Source organism: Mesoplodon bidens (genome assembly GCF_964165515.1).
Source record: "Mesoplodon bidens genome assembly, chromosome: 13".
NCBI classification, from domain to species: domain Eukaryota; kingdom Metazoa; phylum Chordata; class Mammalia; order Artiodactyla; family Ziphiidae; genus Mesoplodon; species Mesoplodon bidens.
In genome coordinates, this window is record NC_138169.1 from 72,389,925 (window position 1) to 72,413,125 (window position 23,201).

At 35.2% G+C, this 23,201-nt stretch overlaps 1 protein-coding gene across 6 annotated transcripts in view; it reads left to right on the forward strand.

Annotated features, from left to right (window-relative positions):
* WDR7 (WD repeat domain 7) overlaps nt 1-23,201 on the forward strand; it is a 363,724-nt gene that overhangs the window by 112,825 nt on the left and 227,698 nt on the right. For all 6 annotated transcript variants that reach the window (XM_081251713.1, XM_081251715.1, XM_081251714.1 and 3 more), the window contains 2 exons: nt 2,068-2,186; nt 4,325-4,448. In XM_081251713.1, the coding sequence (XP_081107839.1) occupies nt 2,068-2,186; nt 4,325-4,448 (243 nt within the window). The remainder of the gene's footprint in view (nt 1-2,067; nt 2,187-4,324; nt 4,449-23,201) is intronic.

Genomic DNA, 23,201 nt, shown 5'->3' on the forward strand with positions numbered 1-23,201 from the left:
ATCCTAAAGTTTCCATTTTATAACTTGATTTGCTAATGTCAGTGATAAGGGTCGATTATAAAAATGTAATGTTATTCCTGGCTGGTATAAACCATGTTTCCTGTAATCTAGAATGCTATTAAAGAAGTGAAAAGATGCTAATCTATGATATGAAATAGGCGTTAAAAAGGGGGTTGGTTTTCATGATGATGTTTGCCATGTGATCTCTGGTGTTAGAGCTAATTAATTTATATTACATGTATCATTACTCTGTGACAGACACTCTTTATTCTCTGTACACAACATGTGCCCTGGTTAGAGGGGAAAGTATTTTTGGAGCTCTGAAAATGTTAATGGAATCTACAAACCTTTATTCCCCAAGAGCTATCTAGGATTATTGATACTGACTGGAAGCTTAACGGAACTTGTGAGCTGTGAGTTATATCCAGTCTCTTCATTGTGGGCTCAATCTTCACCAGTTTATATAAAATAAAAATGAGTAAATTTACAAAATCTCATATGTAACCCAGAATGATTCTAACTCTTCACTAAAAGCAATAATACCAGTCTATTCAAACAGAAAGAATGATACAATATCTATAAAATACAGAGCCCGTGTTCTAAGTACCATTCCTTCGGAAAGAAAACATGGTACCGTAAAAGTATAACTCATTTTTTGTTTGGTTTCCCTGTCATAGACCTGTACTAAGGTTTGTATGTTAAGATTGGATTTTAGCAAAAATAATTAGGGTCATATTTGTTAAGCTCTTGTGAAAGGTAATAATTCGTTGATTCAAAAACAAGCTGTTGACTTTGGACCGTGGTGAGAATCATCTTCATATTAAAATTTAGCTCATAAATACACTTCATATTTTTATGAGACATTAAAACATTTAAGAAGTTACTAGGTAGTAATTTGTTTATATATATTTGTGTGTGTATGTATGTATGTATATGTATATGTATATATATATATTCCTCTGTTGAAAATAAATTATAATCTAAAATATGTGTGCTCATCACCTTAATTAATGTAATTATATATTCTTAGTTGTTGAGAATTTCCTTACTGAAAGGGTGAATCTTTACATAGGTGGCTTGTCTCTCTCGCCCTCTCTCACTCACACCCTCTTTAGCAATCCCAATAATCATTTTGAGTTTTATGGTAGGGTTTTTGTTGTTGTTGTTTTAGAATACTACAGCTTAGATTATTTCAGAACACTGATTTGCTAAAATTTTGTGGTCACAGATAACTCACCTTGTAATATGAACACTTTTAAAATAGGGTGGAAATGATTACTTGAGAATGTCTGGATACTAGTACTTTTAAGTATTGCAGTGGTTTACATTGTTGTCTTTATATAATCAATTTCCATATTGTGGAATAGAATTTTGGAAAAAACAACTTTTATTCCCATAGATTAGAGTTAATGATACTTAAAATTTTATAAATTTTAGATTAAGTTTTTATTTTGGGGAATGTAAGAATTCATTTTTTCCTCTCAAACTTGGTGTTAGTTTACTTAAGTTATGATTGTGACTAAACTTCTGATTCATTTTGTAAGAAAAGGGATCAATAAGTACGTTAATTAAAGGCCCTCTGGCAGAGAATAGAAAACATCTCTGTTGACTGATACGAAGGTAATACCAGATGGCCAGGCCTTAAGTGACATGAACTTATCTTTGGATATCTGTGTGAGTGCGCTTTTAACTGTCAGTAGGTTCAAATCTAGAGCTCTGGTATGTGTCTATTTCTGTGCTTTTCTAAACCTGAATATATGTCTTATTTTAGAGGGAATGTTTAGAAATGTGTTTTTCTTGTGGAATTCGTGTATACTTAATGTGGAAATTTATTTTTATTTGTTTTAAAACTTTTAGAGTTCTTAGAGCTGAAATTCGAGAGGAAATACATTTAGAAATGAAATACATTTGTTATATCTTTATACAAAATATCTAGTAATAAATTGAAATCATAACATAATTGAGCAGATCTCCCCTTTTTGGTTTAGGTTTGGTATACTTACATGCAGAAAAATATTTGAATTAGGGGGAATACCAAAGTGTTTATAATATATTACATTTTAACAGGGTGGAGTCAGTTGGCTGCGATGCATTGTGTTATGCTGCCAGACCTGCTGGGATTGGACAAATTTCGGCCCCCGCTTCTAGAGATGCTGGCTCGGAGGTGGCAAGACCGATGCTTGGAGGTAAGATCAAGGTGATGTGGAGAGAAAGCAAAAACATCAAAAAGGCACTGGACAAGTGTAAATTTGAAACAAAAATGTTTTTTGTTTTTTTGTTTTTTTTTTTTGCGATACGCAGGCCTCTCACTGTTGTGGCCTCTCCCGTTGCGGAGCACAGCCTCTGGACGCGCAGGCTCAGCGGCCATGGCTCACGGGCCCAGCCGCTCCACGGCATGTGGGATCTTCCCGGACCGGGGCACGAACCCGTGTCCCCTGCATCGGCAGGCGGACTCTCAACCACTGCGCCACTAGGGAAGCCCAAAAATGTTATTTTTATCTGACTTCTTATCACCTGTTTATTATGTGATAGAAAATATGGATCCAGTGATTCTAAGCAGTAATGTTTCAACTTGCATATTTGTTTACTTTTTTTAAATCTAGTGAGTATTTGATCAAAAGTTTTATATACTTATGGAACAGTTTCTTAAGTATCGATTTCTGTACAGATCATACACATACATGCACACACACATACATACAACCCACCTCCCCCGAGATTGCACGTTCAGGTACAATCACATCAATCAAATTCTAAGTGAATAACCATAGTCCAGTGGAAGGTCCTGTGTTATAACAGAAGAGGAAGGTCTTTGGAATTAGAAGAGACCTGGGTTTAAAAATCAGTTCTGCCGGGCTTCCCTGGTGGCGCAGTGGTTGAGAGTCCACCTGCCGATGCAGGGGACACGGGTTCGTGCCCCGGTCTGGGAAGATCCCACATGCCGCGGAGTGGCTGGGCCCGTGAGCCATGGCCGCTGAGCCTGCGCGTCCGGAGCCTGTGCTCCTCAACTGGAGAGGCCACAACAGTGAGAGGCCCACATACCGCAAAAAAAAAAAAAAAAAAAAATCAGTTCTGCCAGTTATTAACTTTGTGACCCTAGGCAATGTACTTAACCTATTTGAAGCTCATTTGTAAAGTGGGGATAATAATATATTCCTCACAGGATTGCTGTCAGGATCAAATAAGGTAATGCAAGTAGCACAGTAAGTACAGAGCCTGACACATGGTAGGAGCTCAGTAAATGGGAGCTGTTATTTTGTGTTAATGGACTTGTGTGGTATTAGATATTGCTTGGAATATAATATCACCAGGGATTTGGAACTGTCTTATGGAGATTTTGCTTATTATAGCATTTGACCCATATAGCTATAGCAGTTTATGTCATTCAAAAGTTTTAATGTACCAAATTTAAATAGCATCCTGTCCCTTTCCTGGTCTCCCTTCCCTCAACTCCAAGTGGAATTGCAGCATACTGAAATTTTCATGGTTTTGCATTTGAATAATGTTTGAATTCACTTCAAAAGTTAGTTATAGTTAAAAACAATTTTTATTTGAATTCTTATCAGATGCTACCGAGTTATCTTTTCAATTATAAATACTCAATAAAGTGATTGGTACATACCTTGACAGTTGTCTAGCTTCTTTGAACCAATGGGTGTGGCACTTTGGCCAAAATAAAACTAAACTAAACTAAAACTGCAACATAAAAGTGTGTGCCATATTGAAAGAAAAATTGAGATAATATAATTTTGAAAAATAGTTTCCTTTTATAGAATTAATGCCATTTCATAGGAATATATTTGCTTGTTTGTAGAAAACAAATTGTTTAAGCCAGTCTTAGGTATACGTGAATTGTGTGGATTAATACATATATGTTTGTGTAAGCAATATCTATTTAGCATTATAATAGAAAAAAATCCACCAGACAAGGTTAAATTTCTTCAGGCTGAAAGAGAAAACATTTAATAATTCTAACAGTGATTTTTTAACAATAATATTTATATGGAAATTTAAAAAGTTGAAAATGCCAAATTAAAGTACAAGAATATTTTTGTACAAGCCTTGGAAAATGAAGTTTTAAACCCCAAACTGATTAAACATTCAAACATTATTAGTGTTAAAGTACTTTTAAGTGAAAATCTTTGATTTGCTTGCATCCAGTTTATTCAACTTTAGTACTTACTTCATTGTTTGGTTAGTAGTATTTCTCATGTAAATAAATGTGGTTTGTATATTTTCTAGCTTTCATTATGAACTTGCTCATGTTTAAACACCTCACTCACTGGTCTGCTTCCGTTTTTTGCATTTGGTTCTGTGGTCTTAGGTCAGAGAAGCCGCACAGGCCCTGCTTCTAGCAGAACTGAGAAGAATTGAGCAGGCGGGACGGAAGGAGGCCATTGATACCTGGGCTCCTTACTTACCTCAGTACATGGACCACGTCATATCACGTGAGAGCTCTCATGCTTTTCTACAAAGCTTTTCCTGCATGTGTAGGAAAGTACCAAAACTTGCACTTACGCTTGCTACTGCCTATTACCAAAAGTGAGTCATTGACCTTAAGGTGAAAACAGGGGATCCTCAAATTCTGCTCATTCATTTTCTGAATCCTTACAGTTTGGAGTTTGGTTTTGTAAAAAGTTATGTAAAATAAATATCTAAATATTCACAAATTCACTGACCCCTTATAAAGTTAACCCTGAATCGAAAATTCTACCCTGTTAACACTAGCATCTGTCTCTGCCTATTTCATTATTATGATTGTGGGTACCAACTTTTTAGATATTGATCTGATATGTAAGTACAAATACAAGGCAGATCATTCCAAGTGGAAGTTGGAATTGTGAATCCTTAAGAATCATCTGGTAGATTTAGACCAGTGTACTATTGAAAAAGAGAAAAATAGCAAGGATTTTGACTGAAGAATCTTTCAAAAGAGTATAATTTCAATGGACTGGAAAAGATCATGGGAAAAATTGTTGAAATTCTGGAATAGCTTTTGTAAAGTAAAACCTTTGCAGTATGCTGCTAGGTCTAAAGTGCATTGAAGAAAAGTTACAGTGTGCTGTGATAATTTTTTTCTTTTTAGGAAAAGGATGCTTCATTCCCAACTCATCATTTAATTCATTCTTTATTCTCCTCAAGAAGAATTCAGAATTAAAGGTTTAGCCTGTTATACTGTGTATAAGATAAATCAGTTTCACTTTTTTAAAAGGATAAAGTCTCAATGAATCTTTAAAAAATCTTTTTTACTATGGAAATTTGTCCTGGGTATAGGTGCATTCATTTTAAGTGACCTTTTGTCAATACCAGTTATTCTCATTTATGAGATACTCATTATACATGTCAAGACAAACAATACATGATTGTATAAGATAGAAAATGAAAATAAGATTCAAAAAGGGTTATGATTGTTATAACTGGTATAAGTCTACCAGATGTTTGCCAGTGGTGACTATAGTGGTTGTTTAATTAAGTATGTGACCTTGGACACTTAACCTTTTTTCAGACTCAGTTTTGTCACAGATGAAATGAAGATGATATAGTAGGACTTTATAGGATTATTTTAAGTATGTAGTGAGTGAATCTTTGTTAAGCACATGGAACAGTACCTAAGCAGTCGTAAGCTCTATATATTTGTTAAATAAACACATTTATAATCTATAAAAATGCAAATATATATTTCACATATAACCAAAACATCACACATTAACAACTCTAGTTATAAATTCTTTAACCTAAATAGGTAACAGACTGTTTACTGAGAGAGTATTGGTTTTTATTTGCTTACTGGGAACTTTTCTATTTTAATAAAAGGAAATTAAGTTAAAAATCCCAGGGTCTTTAGACATATGGACTCTATGTAAGGTATTCGGCTTAAAGTTCTTATTTAAGTATGTATAGGTTTAAAATTTTGTAGAATATTAAAAAAATGGGATGAAAAAGCTCTCCTTTTGAGTATTTGAATAGTCTGGCATGGTGCTCTTTGTTCAGTAACTTGTGGCTATTAACTTCATAGTATTCGGGAAAATAGAATTAGCTCATCAGCTCATCATAAACCTTATTGAATATAAATGCTCAAATTTAAGGACAAACTATGACTATAGTACTGTAAAGTAGACTGAAGGTGAAACTAAATAGCAAATTGCTAGAGATTCTTTTAAGAGGAGAGCACTATGGAAATTAGGAAATATGGAGAAACATTTTCAAGACAGCTTTATTTAGAATGGACTAGTGTAGAGTGGGAGATTGATTCAAGAAGAATAAGTAGATGGGAGGCTGTTACAGAAGGAGGGGTATGGGACCAGACCAAAATGTAGATAGGGGAAGAATAAAAGACAATTCTAAGCCTTAATTACAGATTGCATATAAAGGTCTAAGGAAAACATGAGAGGTTAGTACAGTGTTGTATTTTTGACAGTTTGGGAAGAGAGGTGCCATTAGCAATGGTGGTGGATGCCATTTTATTTTATTTTTCCTGGAAAGAGGAGAATGGTTTTTTCATCACTGTTTAAATAAGCACAAACTAGATTGTTCTTATGTCAAATTTAAGCCTTTCCATTTATGTAAATTAAAGTTCTTGGTATTTAGCAACAGTATCTAGGAGTACTTTATAAATTAACGGAATGCTGGCTAACTTAAAACTTTAATCTTACCACTTACTCTAAAATTGTATGTTTAGTGAAAGAATAAACAAATATGCATTCTGCATGTAACTAAAACACCTCATACTAACAACTCCTGCTATAATATGTTAGTTTATTCTGGAACTTTTACATTGACTGAGTGTAAAATTAGTCTTAGTTTGCTTTACTGAGAGCTTTCTATTTTAATAAAAGGATGTCAAGCTAAAGGAGTAGGGATTCTGAATGTGTGAAAGGAGAAGAAGGCATACAGAAAATGAGGAATGACCACATAGGGCTGTTGGACAGATTTGCTGTCCAAAGGGATCAAAAGGTTATGGAGCCAGCTGGTGGACAGCCCACGCCTGCCATCAGCGTGCTTGTAGTGAAATTGCTCTACCACGGCCATTTATGTTTGAGGAAGTGATTGCTGTGGCAAGTGGCAGCGTAAAGCGTTCTTTAGAGACTGAACGCCTCTTTCTAGCATAGAAATCCTTTTAATCACTGAAGTAGGTAAAATATTAAGCAATACATCTGGTAAATACACCATACATCAGATATTTTCTTATAATTTAATCATCCGAGCATTAAAAAATATGCATTAATTGCCTAAGCAATATGGGCAGCTCCTAAGTTATGATCGAGCTTGGTCTAAGAGTCCCTCTGTTAGATATTTGTCTGAAACTCAGAAACTGCTTTTACCTGAAGAGCGGAAGGTCATCCTGGGCTGATGGACTGTGATAGCCCTTCCTCTTAGAGACCTGGAGTCTGGGGATAGTAACTAAAGTGGGTAGGAACTTGCTCTGACTTCACACTCAGTAGGTGATTGAGCCGGGACTAAGATGACAATTCAGTTCAACTGGGCGTTACTGACTGGGATCTTCTGGAATTTTATTTAGGTATATGATGCAGTAACAGCCTTTTGTACATTTGTCTGAGAGCCTAAGGAAAGCAGTGGGTCAGAATCCAGTTGCTTTTCTTAGGACTGTTGAGAGCATTGGAGGAGAAGCTTTTTGTAAAGCATACAGCACAGTACATAATACATGTAGTGAATGCGGGTTGGCAGTCCACTTCTCTTTCCTCTATTGGTTTCTATAGTTTTGTTCTCCTTATTGTCACCACCTCAGAATTCACTCTAATTTATTTTGCCCAGGGATTCTGGCAGTAAACCAACAATCACTGGGGAGGAAAAAGGAACAATACCCTGCCTTAACTGAAAATCCAATTCACAAATTTTTATAAAAGCCAAGTCCTAATTGAGTGATATGAGAATTTTGCTTCCGATAATGAAGCTCTGTCCTTGAACCTGTTAGGGAACATTTTATCCCTCACAAATGCAGACAGGGTGTACACTTTTTTCTCTTCAATTTATTTACTTTGGTTGCACCAGGTCTTAGTTGCAGCAGGCGGGCTCCTCAGTTGTGGCTCACCGGCTCCTTTAGTTGCGGCACGTGTGCTCCGTAATTGCGGCTCGCGGACGCCTTAGTTGTGGCACGTGAACTCTTAGTTGCGGCATGTGTGTGGGATCTAGTTCCCTGACCAGGGATCGAACCCACGTCCCCTGCATTGGAAGGCGGATTCTTAACCACTGTGCCACCAGGGAAGTCCCAGGATGTAAACTTTTGATACCTAATTTCTGATTCAAAATTTGGGGATGAGTGCACTGTGATTCTTATGCTGGTTACCGGACCGGAATTATAAATACTGCATACATTCTTGTGATAGTGACTTAAATAAATATTGTAAATATTTTCTGAGTTATCACTCTTCAGCATGTATTCGTAACCACTTTTATGTTCTAGAACACTTTAAAAAAATTTTACTGATTGTTCTTACTAAGGACGGATTACTGTTAATTTGTGAAACTGTTGTATTATGGTGCAGGTGAAGGTAAAATGTTACGAGTTGTCTCAGATTTATTTTGAAGGGAAGATATTTTGCCGAACCCAATTTTATAGTTTTCTTATTTGTGACATTCTACATGTAGTGTTTTGATAATAGACTTTTTTTTTTTTAACGAGGTCAAGCACCTGCTAGTTTATGAAATACACCCACACTTGCCCTTCATTCTGGGCAGTGACTACTTAGGTAAATGCTGATGCTTCCTGATTTCCTTTGGCCTGTGTTTCAGGGTGACCTTACAGGGCATAAGGTCACAAGCGTAATTATTTCTTGTACGTTGTGTTCTGCTTGCTCACCGTGGCTCATCTCCTTTAATTTCAGAAACATTAAACACATAAAAGTTACTACCATTATATAAATCAAAATCTTTTCCAAAGAGGGTGCTATTGTAATTTTATGCAGTTATGGCTGGTGTAGTATTAATTTGTAAATTTATCATCTCAGATATTGATAAAAGGATGTGTAACACATCGTGTTTAATATGTATTGATGTCATCAGAAAGAACAATCCTTTGTTCTTATCGAGTCCCTGCCTTTTTAGCTTCCTTTTGTGTTAAGGTTACCAGGGTTAGGCTAGTCTTTTTATCCCCCTTGGAAACAGAATAGGATTTCTTTGTTCAGTGAAAGACACTCCTAGTAAATGTTTTGGGTTTGACTTTCAACAAGCTCCACTGTAGTACCTATTTTAACCTGGAATTGAAGTCACTTTTCTGATGATTATAAAGTAGTGGTCATTCTGAGCACAAATGTGGATGGACCAACACATACAAGAAGGTCAGATAGAACTATATATTACAGAGGTAGTGGAAAACTATTTTGTAGCTAGAAAAATAATTTAAATATTAGTGCATTCTTTGGTAGGCAGGTATTTTCAGGGTTTGCTTGGGGGGAGAGGATGCGGAAAAGTATAGTGAGGGGTGTTGATTGAAGTGAATCTCTCCACCCCTCCCCTCCCCCCGAAAGGCCTTAAACTACGTAGCAATCCTTCCTTCTTTTTTCTGTATGCCTCAGTTGTTTGGAATTCTCTAACAGTCTTGTTAGGAATGACTTTCTAGATAACTGAGGGTTTAAAAATCACTAGGTGCAAATTCTAAAAAAAAAAAATTAACCCTTTGTGTTGAAATATTTCAAAATGTCTCTGGCTTATTGAACATCTTCTCAGTAGCCAGAATTGTTGTTTTGGCCCAGGCTGTAAAATTACCACCATTTGATTATTAAAGAGAGTAGACTTACCTGAACATAAAAGTACCCAGATTGCTATGCCTCTTGCATTTCATATTCTATTTTTAAAAATAATTTTTCTTTCTCCTCTTTTGATTGTCTAGTAATCGGTACCAATTTTTATTGCTGTCAGGCTGTTTTGTCTCACCCTGAGTAGCTCCTGTCCTGATTTCTAATTTACCGTGTCCAGTGTTCTGAGGCATGCAGAAAAGCCAAGTTAACAAACTTATTTCAGTTAAATTTAAAATAAGAGTAAATTGGCTGAGAATAAGGTCTCTCTGATGAAAAGAAACCCCCAAGCTTTAGTGTAAGCACTTTGTGGAGCCCCTTTTGGCACCTCAGCTTCTGCTTACTTTACTTGACTGCTTTCTCAGGTCTTCTCTGGCATTCTGCGTGTATGTATCTTGTGGAGAAAAATATTCTAATAAAATTGGGGAAAGAAAGGTGGAAATCATTTGGTTGTTCACGAAGAACTGATATTTCTAAAAAGACCCCTTTTATAACTAATGCCTGTTTTGTGAATCAGCTGAAATTAAAGCATGAGATTTCCTTAGAAATCTATAACAGTTGTCTTATGGTGTTCACAAAACCAGTTGGAAATGATTGTGCATTGTGATTAGAAAGGGAAAGTATTAAATTATGCCTAAGTGATGTACATGGAAAGTATTTCATGTTCTGTGGGAATTCCTGTATCGTGAGGCAGAAAGGGTTTGTCTTAAGGCAAACTGTATTATGCACAGCGCACTGTAGTTGTAACGTATCTGTTTGCAGTAGTTTCATTGAGACCTAAGGGATTTGTTCCTCTTTCTTCTTCCGGAGTGCCAGAGCTGTTGAGCTTACTTTTAAGTACTTTAGACTGATCATGTGTTTAACAGCTTAAACTGCTCTACTTATCTATATTTGGCTACTAACCTAAGAGAATAAGTGAAATTTCTTCTTAATCGGTCACAGCTATCTAAAGGAAAATCCTTTTGTTTCATGTGACTGGAGTTCTTTGAGGTAATATTTAATATTTTTGTAATTTTCCTATTTTCCTTTGAACAAGTTTTGGAACTTAGAGTAGTAAAGTGGTAAATTAAAAATGAAAGCATTGTTGGTTATTTAGACCTTACTGCTAAGTAATAAACAGAAAACTCTGAAACCCAGTGAGGCTGTGGGTTAGGAACTCCGCAGGATTAAGCGTGAAGTCCTCTATATTAACAGGCTATAATGATATAGCCAGCAGTCTGGTTTCAGGTTATCAGTAGGAGCCTGGTGCCAGTTTTCCACCTTGTGGAACAAAGCAAGGAGCAGAGCGTGAGGAAATTCAATAACTCGTTTCTTGGTGAACAGTGAGGAGTTGAGATTCCATCGAGTGTGAGGCTCCTTGCCTGCTTCCTTCCTCCCCATTCCATTCATGGAATGCTGGTTATCAACTGGCTCCTGTGGAAAAGCTTCTGGAGTGTCAAGGATTTGAAATAATTTCAGTTATTTTCTCATGTCCCTGCCTTCTCCTCTGACAGGCCTCCCACTCTCCCTCCCTTCAATGCAGAAATTAACTCTGCTAGAGCTGTAGTCCATGGCAAGGCCCCTAGGAGGCATGGCTGGCTTTCTCTGAGGTGTTTGTACACTACCTGCTTTAAGAAGTTGAAGGTACTTAAGCCTATGCAGACGACTTATAAAAGAAAAACTCATTCAACTGGTGACACATTGTTTTACAAAAATGGTGTTCAAATTGAAATGCCTGGTGTACCTTTAGCAGAGGTTCTAGTGGCCTTTGCTATAATAAATGACTTAATATTAGTTGCCATGAAGAGTATGATATTGATTTGTGCCGTTAGTCTCTTGCTGATTTGCTGAAGAACAAAAATGTATAATGCTAATGGAAATAAAGTACTTTACAAAACACTGCACACGAATACTGGCACATGTCTTTGTAATAGAACAAGTGTCTAGTAAGCTTTTGAGTATAAATTTTCTTTATTCTCGTACAGATTATTTCAGTACAGATACTTAGAGTCCTGTTGAACTTGATTTTACAGAGCAAAAAGCTGAATTGATGGCCTTGTGATGTATTAAATCTTCAGATACTGAATATGCACGAACAAATCCAACTTTGATGGGATGTGAAACGTTTATAGTTTTGCACCACGTTTCTAATTTTATTATTGCCTTATATTGACTGGATATTATGTATAATTGCATTATTTTAATATTTTAGTTCAAAGCCTTGCTATGATCTGCATGTGACCGAATAGATCTTACCGTTTGGAAGGAAAACAGTAATTTAGAGTTATTATAAGAAAAAATTACGTGAACCTATTTTGCCTGTAATATTTATATTGTAATAGCAAATGGTAGATTTTGTTCTAGTGTTGTTTATAAATTCTGGGATTAAAATTATCAAATTATGCTAAAATATTTTTGCCTAATTCGTTCTCCTTCCTGTTCCCTGCTTTTTGGGGGAAGAATGATATTTTATATTTTATTTCTCCTTAGTAATATTGTCCCAAAGATTTATTACGTCTACTATCTATTTTTATTAAGCAAGTTTTGATACAAACAGGTATTTTAAATGTGTTTTAATATTGTGCATGTGCATGACATTTGCAGACTTGGTTAGTATTTTAGCACCTCTAGTACACAAACATAAAGAAAAAAAATTGTTTTATTGGTTTGAGCACCCGAATTGACCCCAAGATTGAGATTGATCTGGTTTCTTTAAGCCTGTTAAATGCCAATCCAGTCATCTGTAACAGTACTTAGGTTTTTGTAATTTTTCTGTACATATTTTCTGTTTGTTCTATAAAACTTACCCATCACTTGAAAAGATTCTCCGTGCTTGATTTAGAGATGAAAACAACCACAACCACCTATCTGATTGCTTTTTGTTTTTAAAAATTGTCTCTACAGTTAATGTCAGTGTTCTAATCACAGTTCTTTTTTGTAATCCTTATGAAAGGACTTTATATTTTACTAGGAAAAGATGATGAGACAGACTTACATTTGAAATGTGGACTGGACTAAAGAACACTTAGCTTTGGGGAATGGAAATAGAAGAGGAAGGATGGGTCTTAATATTTGAATTATTCCCACTGATTTTTAAGAAATATAATTAACCTACATCCCTCTGGTAATTAAACATTATTAAATAAGTTCTGGCATACCTTGTGGGTACAAAGACATAAATTTAGCTTATTTCTGAGATTTTTTCTGTCTCAGGCATGAAGTAAAGAAGGCTTTTTCTTTACTTTCTGCTAAGGGGTGGCTAGCAGGCCTTACTCAGGTTTTGTTTTGTTTTGATTTTTGCTTGCTTGTTTTCTTTCTCCTAAAGCAAGGTGAGTCTTCAAAATAAATAATATCAGCGTCAGAGCAACTAAATTAGGAGTGAATCTCTGAACCTGGGTGATGGGTAGAGGATTGGGCATTTATAGTTTTAATCTGAAGTGTCATGGTGCTTTTCATAAAATACTTACATAAGGTTGAAAGTGACCACATAATCTTGGGTATAATCTATTCTATGGTATGATCAGGATCCTGAGACCATCCCAAGCTCTCCCATATAGAAGTTGGATGGGCACTTGGGACCGGAGGCCTTTCCCATTCCATTTCATCACTTCTGTGTCCACTTCTATGGAGAAGATATTCAAGCATAGTGATTCTCAACAGGTGTAGAGTGAGAGGCAGGAGAGATGAGTTTCAAAAGGTGATTCTCCTAAACATTACTCCCTCCTCAACCAAGAATCTGTAATCATTCACTTTGTAGTTGACATTAATTAGGTAGAAAAATACTGTCTTTTCGAAGGATTTTTCTAATGATGAATAAGCAACAAATTTACCGAAGCCGATTATTGGGAAGTCCAATGGAAAGAGGGGTGTTGGAAGGTCTGGCAGCTCTTTCTGCTTCACCACGCATTAGCTGTGACCCCAGAGAGATCCCTAAGCCTCTACACTTCCTTATGTATTTCACAGTTTCCATTTATGTGAAAGGAGAAGAATGAACAAATCTGTGTTTTTTTAAACCTTTTTGATAGTAAACTTCTATGTGAAATCTTAATCAGAGTTCCAAACTATAAAACATTTAAAAAAATTAAATAATTTCTTTAGGCAGTTTAAATCTGTGTGTGTGTGTTTGAAAAATAATTTCTTGTGCATTGAAACCCTCATGCTCTTCATTTGTATTCTGACATTCATCATCGAAAACTAGTTAACTGTTTTCCAAAAGCCTCTTGCTCTAGCTAGTGGTTCCCCTCCTCCATGCCCCACCGCACCCCCCGCCACCACCACCAACACACACAATGGTACAGGGCAGAGTTACAAACTTTACCTTGATAAACAGAATTCCTAAGTTTTGTTACCATGCAGAACGACTTTTAGTTTCTGTATAACCCTTACCATTCTGTATGGCTACCTGTGAAATATATTCTACTTCTCCAGCAGATGACTGTGTTCTTAATAGAGCTTCAGAGTAGCTTGTACCTAGTAGAGTGCTAGTAGAGTGTGGGCTTTAAACGTATTGTCTGAAGTGCTCCCCGTTTTGTGTGCTCCTCATTTCTTTAATTGGTTGTGTGGTGTTCCATTTTGTGGGTGGACCATGTTTTATTCAGCAAGTTTCCTATTGATGGGCATTTGGGTTGTTTCCAGATTTTTGATATTATGGACAGGGCTGCAGTAAGTAGACTTGTGCATATGTCTTTTCATTTTTTGATAGTGTATCTTCGCTACATTCCAAGAGGTGAGATTGCTGAGTCCAAGGATGAATGTGTGTCTAATCTTTTGTTAGATATTGCCAAGTTCCTTGCCATAGAGGCTGTACCATTTTGCATTCGCAATGATGATGTATTTGAAGGCCTGTTTCTTTACATCATTTCCAAAAGAGTATACTGCCATGCTTTTGGAATGTTGTGACTCTGATAGATGAGAAGTGAAATGTCAGTGTTGTCTTATTTTGTATTTTTATTGTTAAGAATGAGTTTATCATCTTTTCATATATGTGTCTTGTATTTCTTTTAAAGTAACAGTTCATGTCTCTGGCTCATTTTTATATGGGGTTGTTTGATTAAATATTTTTGATATATGGTTCAAGTATTTCCTGGTTTGTTATTTTTCTTTTTACTTTGCTTATAATGTTTTTTTTTTTCTCATCACCCAATTTATTGACCCTTTCTCGCACTGTTTCAGGATTTTGTGTCAAAATTATGGGAGTTTTCCTTGCTATTGGAATTCCCCATATCATTTCCAGTTTTTTCCTTACATGTCATTTGGAATTGGTCCTGCTTAAGTGTGTAAAAAATGGATATTATCTTTTTCCATATGGCTATCTGTTTGTCTCCAAAGCACTTACTATACCAAGTTTCTGTATGTAGTTTTGTCTGTTTTCTAGTTTGTTCCATTGGCCTGTAGATCATTCATATTTTAATATTTAGTAATTCTGGCTCAAGCCCTTCTTTTTGAGGCTTCTCCTGGCTGTTCTTGCTTGTTTGTTTTTCCAAATGAACTTTGTAATCAACCTATTTAGCTCTAGGAGGGGAAAAACCTGATGGCATTTTCATTGGGATTCCATCTAATTTATAAACAAACTTAGGGAGAACTGATTTTTTTATAATGTTGGATTTCTACCCAAGAATATAGAATGTCCTTTAATTGATTCAAGTCTACTTTTTTGTCATTCGGGAGATTTAAAATTTTCCTTACATAGTTTGGGACATGTATTAAGTTGTTGCTTAGGTAGCTAATTTTATTGTACTTATAACATTTAACTGGCTTTTGTCTGTATACGTGAATACTGTTGATTTTGTTAGTTACATAACCTGATACTATTATAAAAATTTCTTACTGATTCTATAAGTGTTTCCATTGATTCTTTGGGGTTTTTCAGATATATGTAATTATATCATTTGGAAATAGAGACAGTCTTCCCTCTTCTTTTTCAACTGCTATGCCTCTGACTGCTTTCTTCTATACAGTTGTATTAGCTAATACCTCCAACACAATGTTAAATAGGGACTATGACTATAAAAAAGATTTTATTATACAGTAATAATGAGTTTCTGTATTTTGAAGGTAGAATTTTTTAGTTTGCAGTTGAAGCTATACCATTTGGCTAACTCACATTCTTCCAGTTGGTGGGATTTGTAGGACACCTATACACATAGTATCACTGGGAGTGGTGCCTCCCCCTCAGATTACTGAGGGACTTCACCGGGAGAGTATCTGTCTTTTTCAACTCCACTCGAAGATTTCTTTATTACCCCACCATCTCACTCTCCCTTCTCCCTACTACTCAGGTGGTCTCATGACTTTGGGGAAGTAAATCTAGTTATTTTTCATCTAAAAATGGAGTACCTTTGAATCACAGATATGTATGTATGTATCTACTGATTATGTATGTTTGTTCAAGACTATTGATTTTAAAGTCAACCTTTTTAGAAAACTCAACAAAAAATCAGCTGATATAAAAAAGATTTCTACATTGATAATATGGTAGGGTTTCACTTGAAATATGCTAATGTTTCTAAAATTTAAATTTCCACCAAAAATACTTAATAGTGTTTTACTACTAAAAATGAGATACGATGATCTAATATGTCATCTGTCATCAAGTTTGCAGGAGGATAGCTTTGTTTCAGTAATTATGTTGAATAATACAAAAGAAGAAAAAAATCAAATGCCTACTAAATCCGTGCAATGTGGTAGGTGCTTTTACATTTTCTTCAATTTCATTAGATTAAAATGTACTGGTGAGTGATCTAAAAGGTATGCATGAAATGGAAGGAAATTAAAAGGGAAGGTAAGAAAATCAAGACCATCTCCACATTTTCTACTGTAGTTCTTAAAGTAGTTTTGTTTGTTTGTTTGTTTTTGGTTTTGTTCTTGTTTTTTAGTTAGAGAAAGAGGAAAGAAATCAAACCGCAGTTGTATCTTTAAGGATTGAAGACCCTCCCCTTTGTTTGAACCTTAATAGTGGAATCTTATATGCAGGAGAAAAAAGTCACCCTCTAGTAGTTTATTGGAGATAAATAGAAAATTTAGGGGTTTAGTCTCTGTTTGGTAATTAATTAGTTCCACACAGTTTTTAAAATATAATTGACATACAACAGGTATAAATAGGATACATAGGAAAAGGGGAAGAAGCAATTAATTCTGACTGAAGACTAAATTCATTAAAACATTCCAATTTCAAATTTCTTTACCAGGTTGGTGATCATTCTCGAGGTACTGTATCTCTTCATTAGAGTAATAGATTTTTCCCATTCTCAAAGAAATAACCCCATCTCTTGGATTCATCAGAATAAACTTTTATCAGTCTGTCTCAAAATATAGCCAGCAAAAATGTAAAGCAACGTTAAGTCATTTGACCAAATTGTATTGTACACATATTCAAGAGTATGACATTGTTCTAGATGCTGGATATTAAAAGAAAATGATATCCCATTTAATTCGGTGGTCTCCATCTCCACTTGGATGTTTATAGCTACATTAAACCTATCATCTTCATCTATAAATTTTCTTTTTTCTATTTTTTTCTATCACTCTTTGTCATTGCCACCCATTTTATTACATACATACGTATCTCCTAGCTAAATATGCACTAATTTTGGAAGTGTTCCTATAATCTATTATATGATGATTGATGGTTTATTAATGGGTTAAAGACTAAAATATTTCTTTGGTTAAAAGCATTTTATTTTAAAAAGATGTAATGATTTTATTTTATTTTTATAATAGAAAATTTAATCATAATAACTAGATAATAATCACTATATGGAGAAAGCGTCTCAATCAGCCTTGGTGGGAACAGCACATTTCTATCAGTAATAGTGATTATACGGCAGGGGCAGAGCGAGTTGATGTTGATAGGATCTCTTTGGATGAAATATATCTCATTTCACCTGAGTTGGAGGTTTTGACTAGGAACTCTGAGACTCATTAGACTAGAGCAGTGCTTCCTAACCCAGAACAATTTTTTACACTCCCACCCCTACATTTGGCAACACTTGGAGACATTTTTGTTTGTCCCAACAGGGGGGAGGGTGTGATACTGGCATGGAGTGGCTTATCCAGTGCAAAGTATCAGTAGTGATTAAGTTAAGAAACCCTGGGCTATAGTAATTAAGAACGGTAAATTTGTTTCCTTCTCTCCAGTTACATTTATAAGATTATATGCATATGCTTACATGATTGGGGTTGATACAGCAGTTGAGTAGATAATATTTTTCAATGGTGTTTATATAAAATTAAATTACCTAGTATATTTTCTTTTGCATTTAGAATTTTCTGTTTCTTTTAAGAAAAACGGTTTTCTTTCTTTCTTTTTGTTTTTTTTTTTCTGCTCCGTGACTTGCGGCATCTTAGTTTCCCGACCAGGGATTGAACCCAGGCCTTTGGCAGTGAAAGCTCAGAACAGAGTCCTAACCATTAGACCTCCAGGGAATTCCCAGGAAAAACAGTTCTCTTAATATATACATTATATAATGTCTATGATAGACTTTTAGACTCTTAATAAGAGTATATAAAATAGATATCATACATAAGGCATATGCTAAAACTTCCTTTATGAATGCTCTGCATATTTAAATAATAAAAGATTAAAAAACAACTTGAAGTAAATGTCCTCCTCAATCTATATATCACAGCATATTTTTTATCTTTTCTCCCTCTTTCGTTCCCTTCCTCATTCAGTAGCTATTTATTCAGTGCTAAACATAGCTGTGGGCCCTGGGGAATATAATGACGCACGAGGTAGTCATGGTCCCTGTCTTCATGGAGCTTATTGTCTCTTTTAGGAAGTCAGGTAACCAAATCAGCAATAAAACAGGGTGGTAAGAGCTATTATAGAGACAGTTTACAACTATGGGAATGCCCAGTGTAGCCAAGGGCAATGACGTGTCAACAGCTGGAAGATAATCACAGTATGTGGAAATGACAGGGGCTAATGTCAAAGAATGTATTCAGAAGGCAGTATTAAAGCTTTTTAAAAGGTTGGAGCAGTTTGAACTCTATGAAGTCATTTTAATTTTATATAAATTGAGAATTTCTTTTTATGCAGCGTAAGTAAATAAGAAGGATAAAGGGAACAGAATGACAATATCTTAATTAAATTTAATTGAGGTCACATATTTGTGTTCTTTTTGTCAAATATTTTGGTTCTACTTCTTTATTCCTCAGAACTGTGATTTTTTTTAATACTCAGTACAAATACTCAAAAACTTATTACAGTATTGCTGGCACTATTTTGGGTGCTGTGGAAGTCATAAAAGAGCTGAAAACATGCAGGTATTTATAATATAGTTGTACATATGTTTCATATAACATTTAATGAAGCATTAATATATAAAGCACTTCTTAGATAAGTGCTTGGTACATACCAAACAGTTTATATTTTTATATATTGGCCTCTATTTTATTTTCATCACAGTTATTATTGTAAGTAAGGAGCATTTGAAAAGAATGTGTGAACCTGCCTGGTAACCTGTGGATATATACCTGTTTATGCTGAAAGAATTAAACATATTTTAACGATGTGCTGTGGAACCCTCCAGGCGAAATTAGTGTTGAGGGCGGAGTGGCTGCAGAATTAGATTTCCTGGATTCTCGTGACACCAGGTGGATTGGAATCATTCATTCAGCCTCTTGAAAGCACAGTTTTGTATTGTCGGCATTCTCTGCAAGAGTGGGTGATCTGCTTTGTTGATCTTCTCAAGTTTCTTTAATGATAGTTTTATTTTTTTTTTTAGTGATTCTGTAATTCCTTTCCTGGTTCTCTCCCACCCCCAGCAACCCCCGCCTGCTGCCAGACTAGGGGGAAAAAATGTGATTTCTAATCTCAGGGTGGCTGCTTAATTTTAAAACATATTTAAAATTTTGTTTTTGGTGGGATTAATTAAATAACGAAAGTTTATATTCTCCGCACATTGTAGTTTCTTTGCCATCTTAGTACTCATCTGACGCATTTTTCATTCTTTTTATAACTTTGTTTGCAAGTTAATTCTTTAAAAGCTCTGCCAGAGGCAGTGATTGGTGCTCTTAGTTAATTCAACTTTCCATCCTCCTCTAAATCATTGGCTAGATATGAATAGTCTTTAAAATGAATTGTGAGATTTAATCAGTGTAATGTAGTAGAATAATGATGTGCATCTATAGAGGCGTTATGTTCATTACATGTGCATGGATGTTTATATCTTCAGCAGTTTGATGCCATTTTATCATGTTTCCAGGCTGAAGTAAACATATTTCATGCATCTGCTTACTTAGTTTTCTTTGAGGTCTAGCATTTTACTTCTTTCTTTATATTCCATGAATGAATATATAATTACAGTTTGAGACATGATTTGTGTCATTATGATAATGAAGTTACACAGTCTTCATAAAAATAAATATATGTAGTAAGTACTGCATTTTGATGTCCTTCAGGCTAAGGTCCAGGACCTTATTTTTTGTCCCCAAATGATCGAGCACCAAGCTTTTAGCAGGCACTTAACTGAGGAATAGACCTTTTATTTATTTTTTTTTTTAATTTATTTTAAAATTTTTTTACTTTTTAAAAATTTATTTATTTTTTATTTTTGGCTGCGTTGGGTCTTAGTTGCAGCATGCAGGAATTGTGGAATTGCTCGGTCATTTGGTAAATGTGAGTGTAATTATAAAAAAAAACCTGCCAAACTGTTTTCCACAATAGCTGCAAAATTTTACATTCCTGCTAGCAGTGAATGGTATTTCCTGTTGGTCTGTATCCTTGCCAGCATGATATAGTCAGGCTTTTTTTTTTTTTAATTAAAAATTTTTTTTGAAAATTTTGGTCATTCTAAAACATGCGTAGTGATGTCTCATTGTGATTTTAATTTGCATTTCCCTAATGACTAGTGATGTTGAGCTTGTTTTCACATGATTATTTGCAATCCATATATCCTCTTTGGTGAAATGTCTGTTTAGGTCTTTTGTCCAAGGTTCTTTTTCTTTTAGGTTGCTTGTTTTCTTATCATTGGGTCTTTAGAGTTCTTCATATATACAGGTCCTTTAATAGATATGTAATCTTTTCAAATATTTTTCTTCAGTCTTTGGCTTGTCTTCATTTTCTTAACAATATCATTTACAGAACAGAAGTTTTAAATTTTGATAAAGTCCAATTTATCAGTTATATCTTTCATGACTCATGCTTTTAGTCATCTAAAAACTCATTGGCAAGCCCAAAGTCATGCAGATGTTTACTTCCAGAAGTGTTACAGCTTTCCATTTATATTATGACTTGGTTTTTCCATTTGTTTGTTTATAAGTAGCATTCTTGCTTGTTTCATCCTTTTTAACAATACCATATCTTCTACCATATCTTAACTTACTATCCATACTTAACACAGCTTAACGAGTTTTGCCTCTAGTCTCACAAGCCCTTGTTTATTTACTATCTATACTTATCACTTCTTAATGGGTTTCATCCATGCAAATGTTTTTCTTGTTATCTGTAGAAGAACTTAATATTCTCAAATAATGAAGTCAGAGCATATCACAATATTTATCTAAGTTAATACTGTGAGAAATTATTGGCATATCACAAATGCCTTTTGTGTGATCTTACTTCAGAATATTGCTACCAATTAAATGTGTCATCTACTAGGATAGTATTAAAACGAGTCCTGTGTCTTTATTTTCAAATCAATTATTCATAGTGTGTTAAGAGATTAAGAGGTCAAAAGCTTTCCTACTTATGTGTGGGTGTGTGCGCACGCATGTGTGTAGGATTGGCAATAACAGAAGTAATCATAAGATAAATTTGTTCTTTGAAATGTAAATATTCTGTTTTTGACTGCAAGTGGCTTATATATAAACGGATGTCCTAAGATGTCTGCCAATGTAGTTCTAAAAGGAGTGAAGCAGCGCTTAATAAAAGTTTAAAAAAAGACAACTAAATGAGTTCATGAAATAGAAAAAAAGGTCGAATGTTGAATACTGAAGGTAGTAAGTACTTCTAGAGAAAAACATAATTTAATAAAATAAGCCAAAATTAGTAATAATAAAAGCAATGGTAATAGTATTAATGATATTAATAAAGCTGTTTATTGAGCACTTATTATATCCCAGGCACTGCACTAAGCTATACCACTTGAATCCATTATTGAATTTAATAGCTAATGTACAACTGTCTCATGTCTTGTTTTCATTGAGTTGCATACAAGGATACAAGGCAGCTTGGCTGAGTTGCCAGAAGTTATTGCTTTTCACTGGTTGCCTTTTTGGGACTGTCTGCAAGTATAGATCAAACTCTCTGCCTTCATAATTGTCTTCAAACAGCTCCTTCTGGCTCTATACAAACTAAATTTCTGGACTGCGCTGATGATGAGAAAGAGAAGTTATATGGTTACCCTTACTTGTCCTAAAATCTCAAGACTTAAAGTTCTTGTTTACTGTCATTGCACGGCCACCAACCCTGGCAGTCTTGTGGTTATATTTACCACCTGTTGAACTGTTCTCTCCATGTACCATGCTGGAGCCTTAAAGAGTAAAAACATATTCCCTTCCTGCTTCATATTTTCTGTTAGCACCCTGTTTCTCATTGCCTTTAGGGCTCTCACCTTAACTGACCTTTTAGCCTTATTTTTGCCTCTCCACACACCTTGTATGCTTTTGCTACCCACTTCTGTAGCTACATCAGGATCCTTTAGCATATTGTCCTGTCTTCCTTGAATTTTTTTTTACTTTTTGTCATTCCATGGTAAATTCTCATATATACTTTAAGATGCAAATCAAATATTTCCTTTCCATGAGGTTCTTTTTGACATGTGCTCTCTTCCTCACCCCATCCCAAGCAGACTTAACTGATTTTTCTTCAGATGCTCACTGTATTTTCACTTTAAAAATCTATATTTTCTACAAAGCTCTAAGTTTCTCTAAAGTCCTTGAGTTTTCCCCTTTTCATTTTTATCCCCTTTACCTAGCACAACCATCATTCCAAAAAAAGTCGAAGACTCTTCCCTCCTTGTCCATCCCTATGTTCAATGCCCCCCCTCAAAAAAAACTCTTGATTTTCTCCCCATTTATACCATCTTTATTTTTTAAAAAATCTAGATCATTGGTTTTCAAACATTTGAAACAAAGTGGTATCCTTTCTTCAAATGAAAACTTGCATACACTGTGCTTGCGCACACACTCCCACAGATAAAAAGGTAAAGTTGGGGAGTTTGGAGGGCTCCGTTTTCCTCCTGGCATTTCTAGGGAACTCGTAAGGGCTCCAAGAAGTAAGGTTTGCTGCTTTAGACAGTAGAAAGTTTTGCACTGGCCTTGTTGCTATGTCTGTTTTTGAATCCTTCCAAATCATTCTCCATGTTGTTTCAGGAGAGATCTTTCTAAAATACAAATCAAATTATTTCTCATGCTTGTATTTTGTTAGAGTCCCCATGGCCTCACCTCACATGTGAGCTTCTTGGGAGGTAAGGGTGTCTCCTTCACTTTGTGTCACTAGCACCTGGTATGGCTAGTTCCTGGCAC